This window comes from Mercenaria mercenaria, chromosome 13, assembly GCF_021730395.1.
Source record: "Mercenaria mercenaria strain notata chromosome 13, MADL_Memer_1, whole genome shotgun sequence".
NCBI classification, from domain to species: Eukaryota; Metazoa; Mollusca; class Bivalvia; order Venerida; family Veneridae; genus Mercenaria; species Mercenaria mercenaria.
The window spans coordinates 49,280,744-49,304,003 of NC_069373.1; the positions used below are offsets into that span (position 1 = coordinate 49,280,744).

General features: G+C 36.3%; 2 protein-coding genes across 2 annotated transcripts; both read right to left on the bottom strand.

The window, feature by feature from the left end:
* Positions 1-909: 909 nt before the first annotated feature.
* On the bottom strand, positions 910-3,028 carry LOC123529640 (uncharacterized). The gene is made up of 2 exons (XM_053520721.1): positions 2,912-3,028; positions 910-1,345 (listed from the first exon to the last, which is right to left on the bottom strand). Exons 1-2 carry the CDS (start codon positions 2,993-2,995, stop codon positions 1,004-1,006), a joined length of 426 nt encoding a protein of 141 aa, XP_053376696.1. The 5' UTR covers positions 2,996-3,028; the 3' UTR covers positions 910-1,003.
* Positions 3,029-8,281: 5,253 nt separating this feature from the next.
* LOC123529279 (threonine synthase-like 1) lies at positions 8,282-22,041 on the bottom strand. The gene is made up of 12 exons (XM_045309546.2): positions 21,906-22,041; positions 20,474-20,678; positions 19,455-19,595; positions 18,982-19,120; positions 17,596-18,247; positions 13,702-13,772; positions 12,668-12,778; positions 11,812-11,917; positions 11,416-11,581; positions 10,679-10,930; positions 9,321-9,411; positions 8,282-8,961 (listed from the first exon to the last, which is right to left on the bottom strand). Exons 2-12 carry the CDS (start codon positions 20,570-20,572, stop codon positions 8,648-8,650), a joined length of 2,142 nt encoding a protein of 713 aa, XP_045165481.2. The 5' UTR covers positions 20,573-20,678; positions 21,906-22,041; the 3' UTR covers positions 8,282-8,647.
* Between the last annotated feature and the right edge of the window lie 1,219 nt (positions 22,042-23,260).

Sequence of the window (23,260 nt, forward strand, 5' to 3'; positions counted from 1 at the left end):
AGGAATCAGGGAAAAAACTGGTCCGGTTTGTGTTGTTCCTTTACCCGGTATATACTTGAAAAACACTCTCAAAACGACTTGAGCGGGAATTATGGAACCTGGTTAGAGAGAGGAAAATCTTCAAACTTTCACTAGAAAATAGAAACTGATTCCATATGTTGACAAGCGGCGAAGCCATCAGTAAAAATGTAAAAAAGTTTGATGTCACAATCTATATAATTACGTTGAAAAAAGTTCTAACATATTTACAGACATATAATACAATGAAATACGGTGTTTCTATGTTCTTAATGGTATAACAAGTACATCTATGTCTTTTTTGAAGTACATTTTGACAGAAACGTCCCTTCGAATATTGATCAAAACGACAGAAATTATCATTTTGATAATCTCGATTTAAAATAGTGAAAACTACAAAAAAAGTCCACCTTTCATACTTCGATTGACTACTTCAAAGTTATCATAATACGGTTTTAATCTACCAAACCCTGCGTTTCCGTAGATTTAGTTTTATACAGCTGATACATACCAAGTCATCAAAGTCGATGCCGCCCATCTATTTTCTTTATTATATTGTATAGAAAGGCGGCAAACTAAGTGTTTATGCTACTCTCATAACTATTAAACACCAATTAAATAACAATTCACCTAAATATCTGCTACAAGTGAATGTAAAACAAGATAACACAAACACAGTGGCACTGACGCATTCGCCATAAAAATTGTCGTCACTGTAACCTAAACGCCGGATTATAGAGTGATTCAAGCGTATTCAGAACTAAAAAATACATGTAACATCGTTCAAATAACTGAAAATCTCGAGAGGGCACTAGCAAAGTTCGAACATACTCACACACAGCGAAGACGAAACTTTATTGCATTATAATTTATTACCTTTCTTTTATTATACTTTATTATAAAGTAGAGGCAAATTCCTCACCACTCCCAAAATCCCATTGTAATTCCGATATGGAATAACGTTCACCATACAGTGAAAATAATGTTATTTTGTGCTTGTGTTGATATGCCGAATATTTCGACTATGCGGCATCCATGTTTGCTTTGCCGGCATTTTTGCCTCCCGAAAAAATCTTCCTGTTAAATGATTCGTTTTCCCCTCTTGCATTTCACGGCGATAGAAACTATCCTTGTCAAATGGTCTATGGCTGTAAGGTCCTCCGCGTTCATGTTGAAAGTTTCCTTCTCGGCTATTATATTGGTTATACGGTCCACTACCATACTTTGCACCTTGTCCTGTCGACTTCACTGGGATTCTCGATGCTGTGTTGTACGTTTGGCCCCGGGGTCGTCTAAACCTTTCATCGTTTTCTTCGTATGAGAAATTCTTGAAAAACAAGGGTTATTTTGATATGATCAAATTAACAGATAAAGAAGTATGCAGTTTAGATATTTTTTAGATATTTGCAAAAACAAGAGTTTTAAATATTTAAGTTTGATAGCACATTTCTAAGTGGTGGCACATATTTGTTTGATGGAAAATGACTTCATTAGTTTAGAAGTAGCGTCACCAAAACGTAAATGCCTGACAGCTTAAATTATTACTTCGTCAGATGTATCATGTCTTTAATCAATAATTCAGACTGAAATAGATGTCTGTCCGTAGGACAAGGATGCCCATACATAATGTTGTTGTGTGTATGACAATTTTTGATATATCAAATACATTATTTGTAAGAAAATATTAGGCACAAAACTTCATGTCTGTAAATGATGACTGTAGGTCATATTGTTAGCAGCGTGCGCACGGACGCATAGAAGGACGGACAGACAGAAGGCAGGATGGACAAAAGGGTACATAAATCACCACCGGCTATAGCACTAATAATTACGTAAATCTAAAATCAAGACCATGACCCCCACTACCCCATATGTTCATTCTACCTTGGAATTTCTGTAGGCAACCTATGAGCCATATTTCATTTAAAGACGTCAAGTTATTGAACGGACACTGCTATTTTTCTGTTTATACAAACGTTGTATTTGACCCACTGACCCAAATAGAACCTAAATGGCTATTTTCTAATGACTGAAGAAATCTTTCATCGGGAAGTTCCTACACTAAAAAAATACCATATACCAACCACTTTGACAACTCGGTAATGGCGACTTTGTATGTATAGGATTGTAAGATGTAATACTTAATAATGGTGACCATGATCCCAGATCCCACTAACGGCGTCTAAATTGCTTTAATCTTACTACAAAAAAACACACAAAACCATCGGGAGTTGAGCCGTTAGCCTGAAGTAATTGAACGAACACTGCTTTTTTTAAAATCTTAGTGACGGTGATCTTGACCTGTCCCTAATTGCACGCTAACATTTCTGCAGGTTTTCAATACTTCTTATCTTTTTTTATTCTTATTTTTTATTTTATATTTTTATTTTACATATTTTTAATTTTAACTTATATCACAGTATATGATTCACTTTTTGGGCAGTGTGTGTGGCAAAAAGTCAACGTTCATAATCTGGTCAGGATGAAAACAAAACACTTAAAATCTTCGGGTGTAAAACTTGATTTTACGAATATATAGTTATGCGAATATTCCAGTAGGTACTTTATATATAGTGGTACGTGAAATTTTTTGAAAAAAACTAATTCATGGACCATAACTCTCTTTGTTAGAAAGAAATCACAAAGAAAACATAGGTTACAAAGTGTTGTGACACACAGACGGAAGGAAAGACGCTGCGAGTGGGGACAATCCCCGAAATACTGATTTTATTTTCAAAAGTCGGGCAATCATTAAATAAATGTTTTTGCGAATAAACAGGTTTCGGCCTTAATAGCGCCTTCTCTATTCTGTGCCTGATAAATTGCCATTCAAAGATACTATGGAAATCAGAGACGAGCTTACTATGATACGAAAACAGTTGTACACCGTTACCTTCGGTCCGTTATATCTGCCGTTAGATCCAGAGTCGTCCGCAATCATTGTTTCTCTGCTGTTATCGCCGGACTCGGCTCCCATCTCTCGCACCAAACTCTTTGTGCCGACCGCTGATTCCTTTCCAACACGTAAATTGTGATGAAAAGGTATATCTAATATATCAAAAACATAATACGCTGAAGCGATTAATGTTATCATCTAATAAAGGAATATTTTTGGCGGTGCGTGATGTTGAAAAGTTCAGTTTTTAATACGAGTTTTTATTTTGTGTGTTTTTTTTTGCCATACGTTGACTGTTTTTCTGAAACTAAAGCTTTCAGTGAAACATTTTACTTTGCCTTGTTACAACTTCTGTCGTATGTATTTCGGTATTCTCCGTTGTTTTACGGAAAAGCGAAATAACAACGACCGAAGAATTCCGAAATAACATTACGAGTGTATGATACGTTTAGATATCTAGTAACCGTCTGCGTTTAAGCAACGTTTGAAATAATGTGTAGTAAATTAGTGTCATTCGTACTACACACGCGTCCTTGGCCTTAGATGTGCCAAGAAGCGACCCAGGTACGTGCTAATTCTTCATCTTGGCCTATACCATGTCCTTAGAAAAAAGACGCTAGATCTACTCACCCAAATATTTTGAGACAGTACACCAGCAGACATGCTAGAAGCAGCAGACATAGCAGGCCGAACGCTATACACAATATCACAGTCAACCAGAGAGGTACTGTAAAAACATAAGAAATATATCTATTTCATCTATTTCAAACCTGTCTTCAAGTGTTTTATTTAAGTTTAATTCACGTAGCAAAGTTTTTTCATGAGTTTCTTCTTCAGGTAGTTCCAAATTTGGTCCTTGGGAGGTTAGGTTTTAGGCTGGCGTTTTTCCTCGCCTGGTGAATAGGTTTTTGAAAATGATGGGGACGCAAAACATAGATCCAATTTGGTATGCCCTTAAAAACAAGTATAAGTTATAAATCACTATATGTCATCAGTTCTCCGTATTTTTCTCAAACATTTCGCCCGGACGAACTGTGTAGATAATGTACACGCTTTCGCAGTTGGGCAGTGTTTGAGAAAAGTACTGAGAACTGACTGCAGACGTTGTGTGCGGAGGAAAGCGCTTATTTTGCTGTCTCCGACGCTCTATCTTATGAAGATCCGTCAAGTTATAAGGAAAATATAGGCAAAATGTCGCCTGAATCGGGACATTTTCTCCGTTTTATGGTATCCAAGTCACGTCGTTTGGCCAACCTACTTGTATACATATGACTGTTTTGATACGCAGATAGTCTAATATATTTGCAACGTTAGATACATTGATGAGCTACATTGAAAAAAAATATAAGATAATACAATGTAGGATATTCTATTCTAAAGGTGCAGTTTATCTTTAAAAGAGACGGGAGACAAGAAGGCACATGGACACTATTTGGGTAAAAAATCGAAGGTATAAAAAATTCGTCATGGATTTATGGAAACCATTTTCCTCCAGGAGATTCGGAAAGAATAATAACTTTACAAACTAATTAGAGATTTTAACCTTCTGATCATTAGTACATTATCAGACGTACACTGGTTGCATTGTTTGGTTTTTATTGGAATTAAAGTCACATCGGTATACTCTTATGTCATATCGCGACTTTCCAGCTTCCGGCGATGGATGGAGACCCCAGGTGCCACCTCGGACATTTCAGACACGGGCGGGCGCCTTGGTTTCAGTTGGAAGAACCACAGATCTTTTGTTAACCACCTGGACTGCTTCCTCACATCAGAGTTCTACTCCCCTAGCGAGGTGGTGATTGAATCGATTTAAAGCCAGCATCAATAGTATACAGCAATATAAATAACTAAATTATTGAAGTAACGGTAAGATGGTAAACAAAATTGCTACAAACCTCTTGCAGAATCTTCAAGTGAAATGTGATTGTCCACCTTTGGCTGCCTGTTTATCGGTACACATTTTGGAGGCTGCACGTCCCAAGACCCAGTTATACCGCAACTAATCTCGGCCTGCCCGCTCATCGTGTAGCCAGCAAGACACGAGTAAACTGCGCTGCTTACATTAGCCAAATATGGGCCTGCTGATAATAGTTTACCTCCTGTAATTAGCAAAGGTTCCGGACAATGTTTTGCTGATACGGCACCGGCTGTAGTGACATTGCTAAACCGTTGTGTCCCTTGTGTGGAGCGCCAGCTATCAAGGCGGTTTTGAAGAAACTGGCACATGTGATGCTGACGTTGAAATATTTATAGAACTTGTTGTTCCATAATTTCCGTGCAAAGCTGTTGTAAGATTACCGGAACTTGTTATATTTCCAGAGTTGTCGTCTGTTGTTGTAGGATTAACGCTTGTTGTATTTCCGGTGTTATGTGTGCTGTTGTCAGATGAAGCAGGTGTCGTAAAGCTAGCTGTTGACGTTGTTGTTGTTCCAACAGAAGTGTTGTTTAACGACGTCATCGTACTAATGTCGGCGGTGCTGACAAGACTCTGTGTCGTGATAGCAGACGTCGTTGAGGTAGACGTAAATTGTACAGTGTTTGCAGACGACAGGACTGTAGAATTCGTCTGACTGGTCGATAGTCCATCTGTCGACACGTCTGTTGTCAAACTGGAAGATGTCGTTGATGACATTCCGAATTTTAATAGCGGGAAATCTGTATCAAGTGGCTCTTAAATATTGATAACGCTTATTTCATCCAACATACCGTTGATTAAGGATTTTCAACACAGAATTTGGAATTTGTAACGTTATTAACCCAAAAATAACTGTCAAAAAGACAAAAAAAAATTCAATTTATTACAAAACAGTCTTAAATATACAGGCTAAAGTGTCAAAACTGAACTTAAAAAGAAACTGTTAACCTATAACGAAACTTTGAGACAAAGTTATAAATCTTTTTTAAAACTATTATGCCACCTCTAAAAGAGCTGCAGCTCAAGTGAAGTACTCCGACCACTGCTATGTTTTGTCATAACTTCAACCAATATTATGAGAGCGGACACTTTTTTTGAGTACAGAACCATCTATTTCGGGAACAAATGTAAATGCAATAGAGATAATGAAAATGTAACAAAGGAAAATTTCAGCGTACAACAATGACCACGGATTTCGTTAAGATTAATAAGCTAATATTACCAAAATTAAGTTCGTGATGTTAGAAAACGTTCAGCAGAGAAAAATTAAAATGTTTATTTGAACAGTATTAATGGGACTTATCCGAACTAGAGCAATTGAAGGACAACAGAGATTTTTACAATTTCTTAATCTTTTATTTTGACACATTCCGTCAAACAATTCATTTCTTTATCAGAGACGAGCAGTATTAAGCATTTTTGTATCGCCGACTTGATATTAAACTGAAAACAAAAATAAAACACGCTTATTTACACAAAGGTCACAATATTAAGGCCGATTTTTTTGTTGGTGTCAGAAGCGACAGAGCTACTTTATTTTTATCATTTTTTACAACTTGCGTCTCAATTAAGCAAAACATTAAACATACATCTTGTTATCAAAGAACTGTTCTCTGTTGTAAGTAATTGTGAATGAAGACAAAGGTTGATTATTGGGCATAAGGCGGGTTCAAAACAATTATGTAATTAGTTTGTGGTCTGTTAAGCATTTCTCTTTACTAATTAATTGTAAATTCAAATTATTCCCGAAATAACATTGATATTGTAGTGTCATTATGCGCGGATCCAGCCAATTTTCTCAAGGAAGGTCCGACCGAACCCTTACTATGACAAACGTGTCTTTATACACATGATAATTTTATGTGCTTTTTTTTGGATGTTAGCTGTTTACAAGTACAGGGTTGTCAATAATTTTCCGTTGAACAGACTGAAATAGAAAAGTAGGCGACCAGCTAGCGGGGTCTGGGGGCATGCCGCCTCCCCACAGGAAATAAAGCCCTCCCCGCGCCTTCATTTCTGCATTCTGGGGGCTTTTAGAGGCATTTAAGAATACCTTTTTCCACTGCAATTATATATACAATATATCCCTTATTTTCACATTTTTATGACCTCACCTGTTAAATTTAGAAAAATAAGAAAATTAATTTTCTTAAAGGTTTAATTTTTTGTTTCTTTGAGATAATTAACATAAATATGAATTACGTCGGGTTCGTACACTTTGAATGCGGTCCTAATGTTGCCTTTTCGAAAAAACATTTTTTCCTTTTTAGGATTTTCCAGTGGGTGTGGAGGGGAGGGGGGGACCTCTGGATCCACGAGGTCATTTTCAAACAAAGAAATGGCACATCCTGAACCATGAGGGTAACGTCCGTCACACATGGGAATTGCAATATATGGTCTGGTTTTCAGCTATTATTTAAATGAATTATTTTTTTCTGTGTCAAACACATGATCCCAATTATTATACTTACTTAGCATCCTAACAAGGCTTACTTTGATTGCCGGTGAAGATGTATAATATTTTATGATAAACAACGGTTGACTCACGGACCGGTAAGAGAATACTGTTTCGTTAAGTATGACGTCAAACTGCTGCATGTTCGGTTCATTGCTTTTTGGATAAATGCAGTGCAGTGCAGGTAGACTTTTATCAAAATATTTTAATGAGCATGTAAGAATGAAAACAATCAGAGACCGGTGTTCTGTATTCGTTTAATTTACCACGGTTCCTTGTATTTAACTCTGCTAACGCCCTCATTGTTCAATATTTCCTGCCCACCTAAACTCTGGAAGATGATAAATCAGGTAACAAACCAGTCGAAGTTCTTTATTTTTAGATAACTGTAAGTAAATACTGATAAAACACATTTTAACAGTGCATAAACTAGTACTTAGCTCTTTGTTAAAAAAACCCAGATACTTTGTGTATGTCTGCTGTAGGAAACGATCAACTGACATAAGTTTAATTCACATATTTTCACATTTCTGCGTGCTGTAAGTTTTTTCAATTTCAAGGCTAAAGTCGAAAGCAGTGTATGATAATGGGCGTCAGCATCAATTGCAGAAATGGATGGAAGAATCTTTGTAATTGTAAAGATACTTCAAAATAAGCTATGCATTTTGGTCACTGGGAATATTTCTTTTGAAATTTAACCATTAGCCTGCTGGTTGCAAATGATTCTACCTTTGCGACCAGTGCGGACCAAGATCAGCCTGCATATCCGTACAGACTGATCATAGTCTGCACTGTTCGCTATTCAGTCAGTAAATTTTCAGTGAACACCCCTTCGAATAATGAATGGTACTGGCCAAACTGAATGATGGACCAGTCCATTTTACAATTTTAGAAATTTAGCAGGGTAAAGGTTAACACTTCATCATTCTAACTAACATTTTTTCCAGGGTGGGCGGGAATAACGAACATGACTTGATATAAGACATACTTCTACTGATGATGTAAAAGAATTCAACAATTTATTGTGATGGTATAATATGCTCCAATATTCAGCTATTTTACTGACACAATGTACTTATAATACTGCATTTGCGTGATCAACACATTAAATATAAAACCAAATGTCTTGAATATTACAAGATTAAAATGTCAGACATAAGAGAGGGTTAGTCTATAAAACACATATGAAATCAAATATGTTTCAAAATATGTATAATACCTACTCCATAGACTAAAGTCAGTTTAAAAGTCTAAAGTCGACATTAAGGTGAATATTGAGAAAGGCATGAATGGTATTGGCACTTGAAGTAAAAAGTATAACATCATGGCCCCTGTAAACTGTGATACATCAAGCTCCGTGTTATATTTTATCAACAAAACATTCGATTTGTTTTATTACAGAGTCATAGCTAGCATCACAAACAATTCGTTCTCCTGTTTGTTTCTTCAAAGTATTCAGCAAAGATTGGTGGACTGCAGGTCTTGCGGAAATGTTTCCTAACGCATGGAGCATCTCCGTGGGCGCCATTTTGTTTGTTGCGCTGCCAAAGATCTTCAATACGTCATGCGCGAACTTGCCCGGATGTGCAGTAGCCGCTATCACCATCGGTCTTTCCGATTTAAACCCGTCTGCAACCGCCTTCGCGACACTTGTGTGAGGGTCTAGCAGATAATCTGAAGAAAACACAGCTGGCATGATAGCAGTTTTGTCGGCATACGTAACGACTTACACAAACTTCCCTTACCACATTATATTGTGTTATGTATATGTATATAACTACCGATTATTTTGACAACATCTATTACAGAAAACTTTTGCAACTTTTTTTTTGTGTTTTTCTAAAATGACAAAATTTTTTTCAAGTCAAGAAAACATGTACTTGTGACTTTAAAACAAGGAGAAATTGACTCAACATTAGATTTATTGCTGAAGTACAGCTTGGAACAACATTTATCTGAATCACATAAATTAAGATCTGTTATCTCAGAAATTTGCCTAACTATTTTATACTGAAACTATATAGGCTACATACCGGAAGTTTTCAGCGTTTTGCGCATGCTCTTTGCACAGTCTTCTTCAGAACACCAGTCTGCATGGAAGGTGTTTCGAATATTCTCTAATATCTGTATTACAATGAAAATGTTTTGATGAAATCATAAATACACTTAAAATTTCTAACGACCCCTCGATATATTGTTTACAATTCGAGGGTGGGATGCGCGAAAAATATTGTATATCTTGTTATTATTTTATACAGTTAATTATTCGCGCTCAGCCCACGAATTATATTATTACCAACATTTTCTAGCAAATACGGTGGGGACAGTGCTATTCATTTTCACTAAACATGTACCTTTAGACAAGGGCTGTTTGTAAAACACATATGCCCCATTGATAGCCTTTCAGAGACATTCTGTATGCTGTGAGCTTGAACTTTCACAAAATGACCTCAAAAAGATCAGGGGTCATCTGCTGACAAAAGCAGAAGGGGTCATCTGTGTATTAAGTGGAAACTGTTTTCAGTCTTAAGGTCTATGTGCCACACCTCAATGTGACATTAAATGAGCCACACCATGAGAAAACCAACATAGTGGCTTTGCGACCAGCATGGATCCAGACCAGCCATACTGTTCGCTTTCAAAGCCTATTGCAATTAGAGAAACTGTTTGGTGGATGGGCAGGCTGGTCTGGATCCATGCTGGTCGCAAAGCCACTTGGTTGGTTTTCTAATGGTGCGGCTCAATTAATCAGTGATTAAACTTTGTTTTATGGACCCAAAAAACAATAGGGGATAATCTACTTATCACAGGAATCACATACGAAATTTGACGGCAGTAGAATAAAGGATACTTTATTTTTTGTGTTGAAACCATTTCAGTCTACCGGTTCATTGTTACCTTGACCTTTGACCTACTGATCAGGCAATCATCCTACGAAGTTTGGCGAATGTAGACCAAAGGTTTCCATACATTCTGACTGGAACCCGTTTTCAGCCTCACGGTCATTGTGACTTCGACTTTTGGCTTATTTAATCAAACAGTAGAGGTCCTCTCCTGACCATAGATATTCATTCTATGAAGTATGACTTATCTAGGCACAATACTTTTCTAGCTAGCTATTGGTCGGAAAGCAAGTATTCTACTCACACAGACCAACAATGAGCGAAAACAACATGAGTCTACTCCCACTTCACGAAAGAGAATAATTATTAGATCTAATACTGATTCTAATATTTTCATGTTGTTACAATATGAAAGTAAAACGATGCCTTCAGTGGACAAAAAACTAGTCTAATGAAATTTATGACCAAACTTCCCATCTGTTTTGTCACTATCAAACAAATCGATGAATAAAATGAACAAGATGTAAACATGTTAAAGAGATATTTACATGCATAGGAACCTCAAATTTTCGTCTGTCTCGCAGCTGTGTAAATGCATTGCTTGTAATGGAAGAATCGTTGTCGGATATGCTATAAAGAAGGCGTTCCAGGTTAGAGGACACTAAAATATCAATGGCGGGGGATATCGTCTGCAGCAGTCGTCTGCTTGTGATGTCATAACAACCGCTAGTGATAAAGTCCGTAACCACGTTGTTAGTATTGGAAGCACAAATAAGTTTCTTGAATGGTACTCCCATACCCTGTTGTAAACAAATATATAATGATGATATATTACATCTTCAGATATTCAGGTCAAACCCACTACCGTCCAACTAAACTACTAACCTAGCTCAAACAAAGTCTTTCTTCCATTAAAAAAGAAAAAGAAATCGAGAGGGTTATTTGCGACCAAAAGTATATTCTGTCCGTGTGTAATTAATTTTGTTTTATAGAGATGCTAAGAATTGTTCCAAAAATATCATTTTGAAGGTGATTCCATCTACCCTGTGGAGGGTTTTAGTATATATGAGAAGTAATTTACAGACGAGATGAGAAAAGTCATATCTAATTCACCAGGCGTCAAACAACAATGGCAAGCCAGTACTATGGGTGGGTGGTAACATCTTCATACTCTAAAAACATACATAAAAGGCGATATAGTACCTAGATGACTTCGTTACAGAAATGAACGGCACTGAAAAATTGCACGAAGGATTAAGGGCTGAATTTATCAGTCTATTTCTACCTTTGCATAGTATGCTGCAAGAATATTTCCGAAATTTCCGGTTGGCACACAAAGGTCGATCTCGTCTCCCAAGTTGATGACCTTCTGCTTAACAAGATCAAGGTAAGACGTCACGTGATATACAACTTGTGGCAGCAACCTACCCCAGCTGATTGAATTTGCTGCGCTGCAACAGAGAAAAGACAATCGAAACAGAGATTCATTTTGTTTTTTTCTAAATAATACCCGCTAGGCTAATATGCTGTAGACTTAGACTATAAGTAATTTCGAACCTCCGTACCTGAAACCATTCACCGGCAGCCAAGCCAAAATAATAGAGATTATACAAAACTGAGTAGACTGCTCAAAATTCTTAAAACTAAAAAATTATTGAAGGGAATTTGCTCTTTGACATACCTTATTCTTAAGCTGTGCTCATGTTGCAGTTTCTGTGCGAGATCTTCATCTCCAAATACTTTCTTTACATTGGTTTGGCAAAAGTCAAAATCACTTCCAGAAACTCCTAAATTTAACGAAAGAAGAACCGCATGTACTAACGTCAAACCAAAATTGAAGGCCAGTTGAAACATTGTGATTCATGATTCATACTTGTACGAGAACGCGTATCATACTTTTTCTATATATAAATAAGTACATGTGACGTCAAGATTCAGGAAACTGAAATTTTAGAATTTATTTACATATTCTTGAAAGATTTGGGTTTGGGGGCTCTGCGAACAAGTGGTAAAGGTCAGACAGTGACTAATTTGAATCACTCGCCTCTCACAGCTGTTGACTAGAAACCTCGCTTGGTGTACTGAAATCATACAAAAAAAAAACATATGAAAAAAAAGCTATTAACAGAGAGGCCAAAAGTAAAATCACGATTAAACGAAAAATGAATGATCTTTTATTAAAAATAGTATATCTGATTTTCCTCCTGTAAGTTGTCATTCACTCAAGTTGCAGTTGCGAAATCTGGGAACATCGATTAAGTGAACTTCGTTACAAGGAAAGTTAGTAGTTCAAAAGGGTAGGGTCAGGTAAGTTCCTTAGTTATTTTTCTTCACACGCTCCGGACCAAAGATTATATACATTTTGTAGTCTAATATACCCGAATTTGGAGACCGCACTCGAAACTCTAAGATCTGATTGGTTATTTCTGAACACAAATTTAAAATTGACCAATGGTAAGACTGCATGTCTGAGACTAGTCTTCGAACACAGTTTTATTATCTTGGGACCAGGTTAACGACTTTAGAAAGGTTCATACCTACAACTCTTGCTATGTCACTGTTATATGAAATCATTTGATCCCTCTGTATGTCGCTGATCCCATTCAGTGGATACAGAATCAACAACCCAGTCTTTGCTCGCGAGTTTCCTACATTAAAACAAAACAAGATTAAACTCACGACCGTAACAAGTGACTGTAAAATTCACATAGCAGCATGGAATATACTGACGTATGTCGTCAGTAATGTACATGTACTTGAAACTCCGATGGAATTCCTTTAACCTGTACCCAGCTAGATTTTTTAAATGGATAGGTCCAGCATTCAATTTGGGCAGTAACATTTATTATTCGAAGGGGTGTTCACTGAAAACTTACTGACTGAATAGCGAACAGTGCAGACCATGATCAGCCTGCACAGATGTGCATGTGCTGGCTCATCTTGGTCTGCACTGGTCGCAAAGGCAAAATCACTTGCGGCCAACACGTTAAAGGTTTAAATGTGTTTTGGTCAAAATCATCACCTGAAACGCTACGTAATTTGACTGAAATCGTCTCCATCACCTTTGTGCAATTGTGTACTTCCGGTTAGAAATCACTTCTTGCAAAATGATCGAGACAGTTTACCTGGAGTAAAAGCGTGACAAACGCTTTTCGATTTTCATCGTAAAAAGTAGTAAAAACAGCAAATTCTCATGTGTTTCCGTAACATAAGTTTGTCAGTAATTAAGTTTTAAAGCCTTCTTAAGAAATATAGCATTTATTTCAAGATATTTAAATTTTTTTTTTATTGTTTTGTTGTTGAACGATCTGGATGCATGCCGCTTTAAAACAGACTCGGCATCAAAATCATGTACCAAGGTATTCCTTCACGCTCTACTGGACTGAAAATATTTTATAATGATGTCTACTTCCTACGTTCAGTCCGGTTGTTTTTCTCCTCAATTGGTATGTCAACTAAAATATTGTAGTTAAGTAACATGCATATTACATATGCATATTATTATGTGCTTGACGCTCAGATGAACCTTCTAAATAAAATATTAAGGTAAACTTGCATGTAGTGTACATACTTGCATGTCTGGTGAAGCCGTCAAGAACAGCCCCTCCGGTATCTCCAGATGTAGCCACCAAAATCAAGTATCTAGGTAATACATGTAAACAAAAATATAAAAGTGAAGTAGTAGCAACTGCAATCTTTACGGTGACGTTCCCACAACCGAGTCTCAGGCCATTGTGACTGTCTCCAGATGGATACAATTGTATTTTTCTTAATAAACGATACGTCTACAAGACTGTATGTCATTTTGGTTGTCATAGACAAGAAGCAATCAGATTTCAAAACTTGTAATGACTGTAATAATATTAATGGTAGGGTGACTTCGGCCAAGAAAGTCCACTATTTCTAGGGGTAACCCGGACCCAATTTTTAACAAGGCATGTTATATACCGAAATGTTTGTAAAAGTTTGTATATTCTGAAAGTGCTTAAATGGTGGCGAGCTGAGAAATCCTAGATGGCGTCCAAAATGGCCGCCATAAAATGAAAAAGGTGCTTTTTTGTCAAAAATAAGGTTTTCTTCATTTACTTTTGATGAAACAAACCGCTGGCATGCATTGTTTGGCAGAATTATTGCAAGACACCTTTCATGAATTGTAAAACATTTAAATTGTTACATTAAAAGGTAAACAAATATGTCAAAAGATCAAATTCCTGCTAAAAGTACAATTTTTACCCATTCATTATCATTAATTTGTAGTTTTGAAAATTAGAACTTATAAATCCCTTTGAAAGAATTCAAAGAATGGCACAAAAAGATTAATTGATACAAAGAATGACAATTATTGATGTTTTACAGTAAAACTGTTGTAAAAGGTACTCATACTTATGTGACTACTTATACTTATGTGACTTTATATGCGCATTACAAGCAGGTAAACAGAAAAGTACTTGAAGAAGTTGATACATATTGATACATGTGTCTAATTTTCTTCCTCAAGTTATGCAGGTATGAAAAACAAATGTTGTGGTCAGTTTCTAGTTCTATTTTATGTTTTGTATTCCCCCAAGGATAGGGATTTTTTATCCATTATGAGGTCAGAACATCGGAATAGTTACATATTTGGTTCAGTTATGGTAATTGTTTTAAATTCTGTATATTAGTACCTTTATTTATATTTGTTATCATGGACACGGATAATGTCGTATTATCCATAGACAGGTTTTCAATGCTATTCAATTATTGTGCGCATATTGCAAAGATTTGCATACAAAAATAGAGTATATTTTTGCAAAACTTGAAAAATATGCATCTTAATAGAGTATTATAAAACGTTTAAATCAGTAATAAATCAGTTTTACAAGAGCTGAAAAAAATAATCATCGTCATATTTCCCAAAAAAATGATATAATCATATTAGGTTTTAAATGTCAAAACTAATCAAAGGCCTGAAGGGCCCGAGTCGGCTAATGATTGATGTACTGACAGTATAGTCTACCAGTTTCAGTTTGTTTTTAGTTTTTTTCTTAAAATTTCATAACACAGCTCGATATTTACCCAAAATATTATATCCGGATACGATTACACTTTTTCTCCAGTTTCAACAATATATTTTACAAATTGTGATGATACGAAGACATTTAGCAGCAGTTGGCAGTATCTGACATTGAAGTTTACGGTTAAATTACCTCTTATTTAAATCTTTTCATAAAAAAGTTGTTTCGTTTCGTGAAAGCAGCCAAACATAGACGATCTACTTTCGATTTCAAAAACTACAAGAAAATACAATTTAATGTTTCGCCGATTTGTTTATTTCTCGAAAAATAAGAATTAAAATCATTTTTAATATCAGTAGTAACTAAAAAAACCAGTAAGAGCTTCTTCTTCCGATAATTTATCCGTTTACTGACTGCAAAATTCAACCCACGCAAAGTTTATAGAAATCATACGATGCGTGTTTACGTTCAATGTGGGAGAATTAAGGCTGATCGGCTATGTTACCTAACGCATCCAGACGATTCAGATTTTGTTTTTAAAAAAGCATTGTGTGCGTTTCTGTAATTTTATATACGTTTTTATACGCTTAGAAATTATTAGACATGCGTATTTGCATTATTTCTATACGTAATTTACGCTAATACGCATCTTATCTGGAGCCCTGTGGAACTATTTTTTGTCTTTCACTGGATGTTACCCAAGCTTTGTAAGCCTGCGCAATTCTTAAAATGCACATTTATGCTTAATGAGTTACATTCGAGTATTGCACAATTACAAGTCATAAATATGACAGATTACATCGTATATTGGTCATAGCAAAGGGAATTGACACAACTTAACTTCATTCATGCAGTGAACTGTTTGAAGTTTGAGAAATCTAATGGAACTACATCCCTTCACGTGTTATTCGGTCCATTTAGAGAATCGCTGAACAGCAAGGACTCGTCAAAAGGCTTTCAGCCTTTAGCCGACTCAAAAATATATTGACACTATTACCCTGCTTACACGTAAGAACGATTCCATATATAAACTATTTCTTCAAACTCCTTGTTTAATAGCTGACTGATAACCTATCCCAAAAGGGGATATGGTAGGTTGACAAAAATGTCGCCCCTTTTTCGTTAAAGAAAGGGGCATCGATCCTGTGATGCGTGTATGTGGTCGCACGGTCACATTTCTTTTTTACAACGGTGTCCCTTTTTAGTGTGGTGAGAAATGTTCAGTGGGAAGGACTAAGTGTGCTGGGGTTACCATTGCTAATGATCAGTGTGGAGTGATCACAGCTCTGAGTACTTTTCTCAGAACATTGATCATCTAGTAGTGTTCACGGCACAGTGAGTACCGCTCACTGAGTAGTGTTCACATTACCGTGAGTACTGCTCACTGAGTAGTGTTCACATTACCGTGAGTACTGCTCACTGAGTAGTATTCACGATAATGTGAGTACTGCTCAATGAGTAGTGTTCACGGCACCCTGAGTAGTGTTAACGGCGCTGTGAGTACTGCTCACTGAGTAGTGTTCACGGCACTGTGAGTACTGATCACTGTTTAGTGTTCACGACACCGTTAGTACTGCTCACTGAGTTGTGTTCACATTACCGTGAGTACATCTCACGGAGTAGTATTCACAGTACTGTGAGTATTGCTCACTGAGTAGCATTCACGGTACTATGAGTACTGTTCACCAAGAATGAAATTAAGGACATGTTTTTGCATAAATACTTTTGAAATCTGGAAATTGTTCTGAAGTCATATGCTAAATATATACTTTTATCTATCCGATATTTGAGTTTTATGATTATTTGACCTTTTGACCTTTAATCTGCATAATAATTTTAGGCAATTTATGTTAAAAAGATTCTCATAAAATCTGACATATCGTAGTAAAATATTAAACAGAAAAATAATTAAAATTTATATGAAAATGTAGACATGATGATGTGTTTAAACATTGTAGTCATCATTACTTTTGTGGCGGCCATCTTGGACGCCATCTTAGATTTCTCAGATCGCCACGATTTCTGCCAATTTATGCCGGCAGCCTGATAAACTTCAGACCTTTAAGAACATTTTGGTATTAACTTGCTTTGTTAAAAATTAGGTCTGGGTTCAACTTTTTGAATGGCCTAATTTTTGCCCTACCATACAGTTGTCAATCAGCAGCTGCATTAAATGCTTTAAGTTTACTCCTGACGATCTATGTATATTTTTGAAAGTAAAGTCTGAAAAAGTTAAGAATTAATGGTTAAATTTTTTTTTTGCAACTGCCGACTATCCAACTCGTCGGAAAAAAACCCTTACAGGAAAGTTTGCAACATTCTAAAACATATTTTCCCTACTCTATCTTATACACTGACGTATAACGACTATGTAAGACGAAATATATAAGAGATATATAATATTTCAAAATTTAAAAAAAAAGTCTTACAACCTTTAAATGAACACACGTAAAACAACACGTATGGCTTACTTCTGGGAAGATTTTCCTTCGATCACAGCATTCATAAACAACTGTGGCATCAACTGAAGGGCGACATCTTTGAATGACGCTGTTGGTCCGTGGAAAAGTTCCTGTATAAACTGGTCTCCTTCGAGATGACGAACCGGACATATGGTGTCACTTTCAAACGTTTCCTTGTTGTATGCTTTATTTATAGCACTTTTTAAAACTTCAGGGTGCAGATCCCTGTGGTCAATCCACTGCTCTAGTATACGGACGGCTCTCTCTGGGTACGAGAGATCAACCAATCTGGCCAACTGACCGAGAGACATTTTTGGAAACTCATTTTGCGGGACAATTAGGCCTCCGTCTGGCGCGAGACCTTGTAGAAGAACGTCATTGAACCCTTTGTTTCCCATATGTAAACCCCGCGTCGACACATACCCCTCTTTTGCATCGGCCTTCCGAAGCCGTGCTATGACCTTATCAGCAATACTCTGAGGGCTCTCGTTTCGTTCACATATTACCCTGGTATCATACCATTTCTCATAGAACTGTTGTCTATATTTTAGGATATCTGCCATATCGGTCCCGTCGTTCTGACCGACAATTCTATTGACTTTCATCCGTTCTAGTCTCTCCAATATATCCGTCATATGAACATCTAAAAACACTACCGTACCTGAAAACGATAAAAAAAAACGCTGCAGATATTGATACCATGTATATATGACACGCTAGTTCAATCTAGATTATGCAAGGTGGGCGGAGCTACGATGAACCTATTGCATTATCAAAAATGTCCGACTATTTGAGCCGAACCATAATAAAAGCAACATAATGCATTTGTGACCAGCATGGATCCAGACCAGCCTGCGCATCCGCTAAGTCTGGTCAAGATCCATGTTGTTCGCTAACGGTTTCTCTAGTTGCAACAGGCTTTGAAAGTGAATAGCATGTATCCTGACCAGACTGCGCGGATGCGCAGACTGGTCTGGATCCATGCTAGTCGCAAACGCACTATGTTGGTTTTCTCTTGGTACGGCTCGTTTAAAAAATCATGTACTTCGCGTTTAATTAGAACAAATGTTGTCAATGAGATACAGTAGATTTTGTATCAAATGTATCTAGATGACTTGAAAAATGTCGCAAGACCCACGAAGGCCTGAAATAATTTCTCCAGAGACGTGTTCTACTAATGAAAACTGGACAGGCGCAATGTGCCCTAAATTGTGTCGTTGTGACAACAAAGGTAATAACAATTGGTACACATATCTTACAAAAAGTTTTCTTCCTGCAAAAGTTGAATAAAAATCATTAAAATCATTTTATTTTTTTAAATCTAGTTAAAGGAGGCCTTCTCTTTTCATTTCGTACACGTTAAGTCAACAACAAAAAATAATATAAACACCAAACCTGTCCTTGTCACGTGCGACATTCCAGCATCGTGCATGGGGTTCGAACCCGTCAACGACACCACACAGTTGTCTGCCCGGAGAGCTGTAAGTGCTTGTCCCTCGGCTTCAACAAAACCATCTGATCCAACCTCATCTAGCTGTAGTAGAAGAAAATACCACTGTGTAATAAAACACTAAGTAATTAAACAAAATTATAAGCTTTAAAGGCGTATCAAAATTACTGTTTTAACTTCTAGCATAATTGGTTCAAATTACAAAATTCTGTCAAAAATGCAAAAATATAAACATATGTCAATTATGATATTTAAATAAGGGAAGTCCTATTCCCCTCCCCCTCCACCTAATCCCGCATCCCCAATCACCTAGCGCGTAATAAGAGCCTATCATTTAATTCGAGTTCGGCATATTTAAGGAATGGTGACAAATGAAAAAAAAAACAATAACTTTATTTCTACTCTGAGCAAACATTACTTTCTGAGCGACAGGCATTCCCCAGTGAGGTTCCAGATGATCGTCGTCTATATCTAGGACAGGTCGTCCTAACGCCGTCGCCAGAATCCGCCCAACAGTCGTTTTTCCACATCCGGGACTTCCCATAAGAATAATGTTGTTCTGTATGTGTATAAAAAAAATACAGTTGTGTCTATAGTACATCTCTACAGCGTAGCTCTGCAGGTAGAGCAACAAGATTAACAAATGGTCGCGTGTTCGATGCCCGGACACAGCAATAAGCTATCACTCAACAATCTTCCACGCATGTTTCATAACAAGAGATTGTGTAGAATGTGTTTAAAAGGTAAAAAACTAGTAAACGGTTTATAAAAAAATAGCGTAAAGCCAATGCAAATTCAAACCATAACTACACAGACTATTTTTAAAAAAAATAAATACAAACGTGTATAATTTTTTCGCAAAAATTAAATATATAGTGTACCGTAAGTTAGGCATAGGCGTTCAGCTAATCTGGATAGCTTAATAGTAAGAACTGATTTTTTTAGGGTAACACCTGCAAAGAACCGAGGTAAAAAGATATCAGCTATTTGACCCCTTCCCGATGGCGTTTAAAATAAACAAAAATCAAAATTTGTATTATTTCAAAATGTAACTGCCTGAAGATATGTACAATTGAAAGCGCTAATGCAATATAAATCAAAAATAGAAGAAGTCTACTGCTGTTTTTCCAGGAAATTGACTTTTCATTTGAACATATCTACAGACATATATCTATTTTCATCTTCTTATTATACGTGACATCTTTAACAAAATACATGAGTCGAGCTTCTTTATACAAGCATGAGACCAGCTTTTTACATACAAATACTATTTGAGCATATTTAAGATTCAAAAGACCTTATTTAAACACCACCCGGAAGCATGTCCTTAATTTTGAACTTTAAAAGATGAATCGTCATGTATCCCTGTAACACACATTTATTCTTAGCCTATATTTTATAAAATAAAAAATAAAAACACGTATACTATTGCATTACCTTGATCTTGGAGGCATGATCTTGCAGGATTTTGCCACATGGAAACGTTCTTTTGTTTCGGGAACAACATCTTCCTTTCGTTAATATATTCAGAAACATGTCGAAATACTTAATAACCCAATTACACTATGAATGCGATAAGAATGTTAGGCCGCTCAAAATTCACGTGTTGTTTCTTATATCTGTATTCAGCGATGGTGTATTCCTGAAAGAAAGTGTACGGTTTGATTTAGGAAGTTTTGTGCATTACTTATATTTACAATCTTGTGATTATGCTTTCTTTTCATGGTAACTGTTACTTAAAACGCGCTTTTGATAAAAAAATAATTAACATGACAAAAGTTTTGTGTAGGCGCAAGTGAAGGGTTTATCTTTTCTGAAAAACACACATAGCATTCGCATACTTCAGCAACCGAAGTAACTGATACACGATTATTATACAGATGTACCTTTATTTTTGAAACATTGCTGTCGCTACGAACAGTCGGACGATCGTCAAGCAAATAGACTGTCCTGCTCATTTACTGTGCATAATCCGGCAAAGCCTAAATACGACAAATAACGCCACAGTGCGGCAAATAATGGCGATCACCTCGTGCCGAAGCGGGAAACACGGAGAGAAAACTGTTAATATCATTTGATCATGAAAGTTACAAATGAAATGTGTAAAGCTGACTTATGGCTACGGAGACATCATCATGCTAATCTCCATCAAATTAATATATACTAACGAAGCACAAACCACCTTCAAAACGGGTTTTCAGTCGTCACTTAAAAGCTTTTCCTGGGAATGTACATGACGAGTATAAAACGCTATGTCTTGATCCGCCGCCGTACGAACAACTGAACATGTATATTCGTTTTTTACTCTTCCCGAGTGTCATTTTGGCGAATTTCGCCATGATTGTTTGAAATTAGGCGTTACATTTTGTTTTTGTCACAATTCGGTGTTACTGAAAATACACGGTATGATTTTTTGTCATGCACAGTTAGTTGAATATATTAAGGATCATGTAAACACCTTTGAGACCACCCTCAGGTAATTTTTCATTTTGGAAATCATACCTGACAGACCCATAATTTCATAATATATATATTTAGAATTGTTCAAAAGGGGTATAAAATACTTCTGTAAAGATCACCTTGTTCGGTATTAACATGCATTTTGTCTTACAACACATGTAGGCTACTTCCATTGTCCACATTCTGTTTTGTTGAAAATATCAAACTTCTTTTTCAAACATATTTTTTCTCTAAATTTGTTTATGTTGTGTGTCTAACATATTTACCTAGGTACTCCGGGAAATGAAAATCTCATTAACTGATATATTTTTTTGAAATATTGCAGTTTTTGGTCATTTTGACAGCTCTACTTTCACTTTCATTTTGCAACTTTTGTATTTTTCTAAATAATTATAAATAAATTCATTACAGTAAGAAGCTTTGTCTATCTTCTAATCCTCGATGGTGCCTCATGTAACGGGTATATGCCTGATTTGTGCAGCTGTCATACTGATATCCTATTTCCGTATGTACATTGAATAAACTGTCACAATACGAGTGCAAATGATGTCAAGAAGAAAAAGGGAAGTAACTCAGTATTTATATACTGACTAGACTCATTTTAATGTAGGGATATATAGCTAACGCATTTTTGTTTGTTTGTTTTTTCTTGTAATAACATCTGCAAAATCCTGAGGGATTCCTACGATCTTATGATGCCGGTGTCCGCTTCCTGTTTGATGAAGTTTTGTACATCTGAGTCTAACTAGATCTATAGTAATTTCACATACGTGTTCATTTTGATGATATGGATTTAATACGAGAGGTACAGATGTATTCATTAAGACCGTATTCATTAGACACCATACAAATTGTAGGCTATTCATTAAAACCCAATGTAACGGTGATAGGGGAAAAATTTAGCTGATATGTCACTCCCCGCCCCTCCCCCATCACGTGATGTCTCTTTTTCCTAATTAACATTACTTGCCAACCGTTAAAGGGGTGTACCTAGGATTTTTGAAGGTATAAGCGCACATGCAAGGTTGAGTAGGAGGAGACATGGGACCTACCCCGGAAAAGTTTGAAATATTGGCTTCAAATAATCTACATTGACTGCTTTTTACGGATATGATTAGCTCTTGCGGCACTAGATGATCAGATCAGATCATTCCAAGAGCTGTTATGGTTGAAGACAGCAAAGCTCGACTCAACAGGCTTGCCACTAAAGAAAGTTACTAAAATGAATAAAAATTCAAAAATAGACATGATTTTTATAAATCGCTAAACAGAATTATGGTATTAAACTGGGCAATGCATGTCAGATCATGATGATAGATCATAACAATATCATGGTAAATACTGCCGCTTTTTTTTTCTAAGTAAATATATAAGGCCTAACTTATGATAAACGACAGGTTTTACACCTAAAGCATGTCCATTCAGTGAAAAAGTAACACAACAAAATGCACATTGTACTTTACTTTCATGCGAGCTTCAAATAATGGCGTAGAAAAAGTAAAAACGGGTTTAATATAAAAACTAGACCTAGAATTTTGTCAGTCGGAAGTCCGGTTTTGATTTTTTTCTTTTAAGGAAGACATGCCGGTGTAACTTAAAAGAAATAAAACATGCTAAAACTTTTTATTCACGCTGTTCTTAGAAATAGTATGATTGCCACCTTAGACCTGGCACATGGTTTGTTCGTCAGAAGAAGTGAAAAAATGATGATAAACATTCTCCCACGAAACTGCCTTTTTTTCTCACTTCTCGGGGGTGTTAATA

Excerpts from the sequence above, each read along its gene's own strand:
- LOC123529640 (XM_053520721.1), bottom strand. The coding sequence starts at position 2,995 with ATGGGAGCCGAGTCCGGCGATAACAGCAGAGAAACAATGATTGCGGAC. Across the intron at positions 1,346-2,911 it reads GCAGATATAACGGACCGAAG|AATTTCTCATACGAAGAAAA; the intron begins GTAACGGTGTAC and ends TTGTTTTTCAAG.
- LOC123529279 (XM_045309546.2), bottom strand. The coding sequence starts at position 20,572 with ATGTTTCTGAATATATTAACGAAAGGAAGATGTTGTTCCCGAAACAAA. Across the intron at positions 9,412-10,678 it reads AATTTGAGGTTCCTATGCAT|ATATTAGAGAATATTCGAAA; the intron begins GTAAATATCTCT and ends ATTGTAATACAG. Across the intron at positions 8,962-9,320 it reads CAAAACGCTGAAAACTTCCG|ATTATCTGCTAGACCCTCAC; the intron begins GTATGTAGCCTA and ends TGTTTTCTTCAG.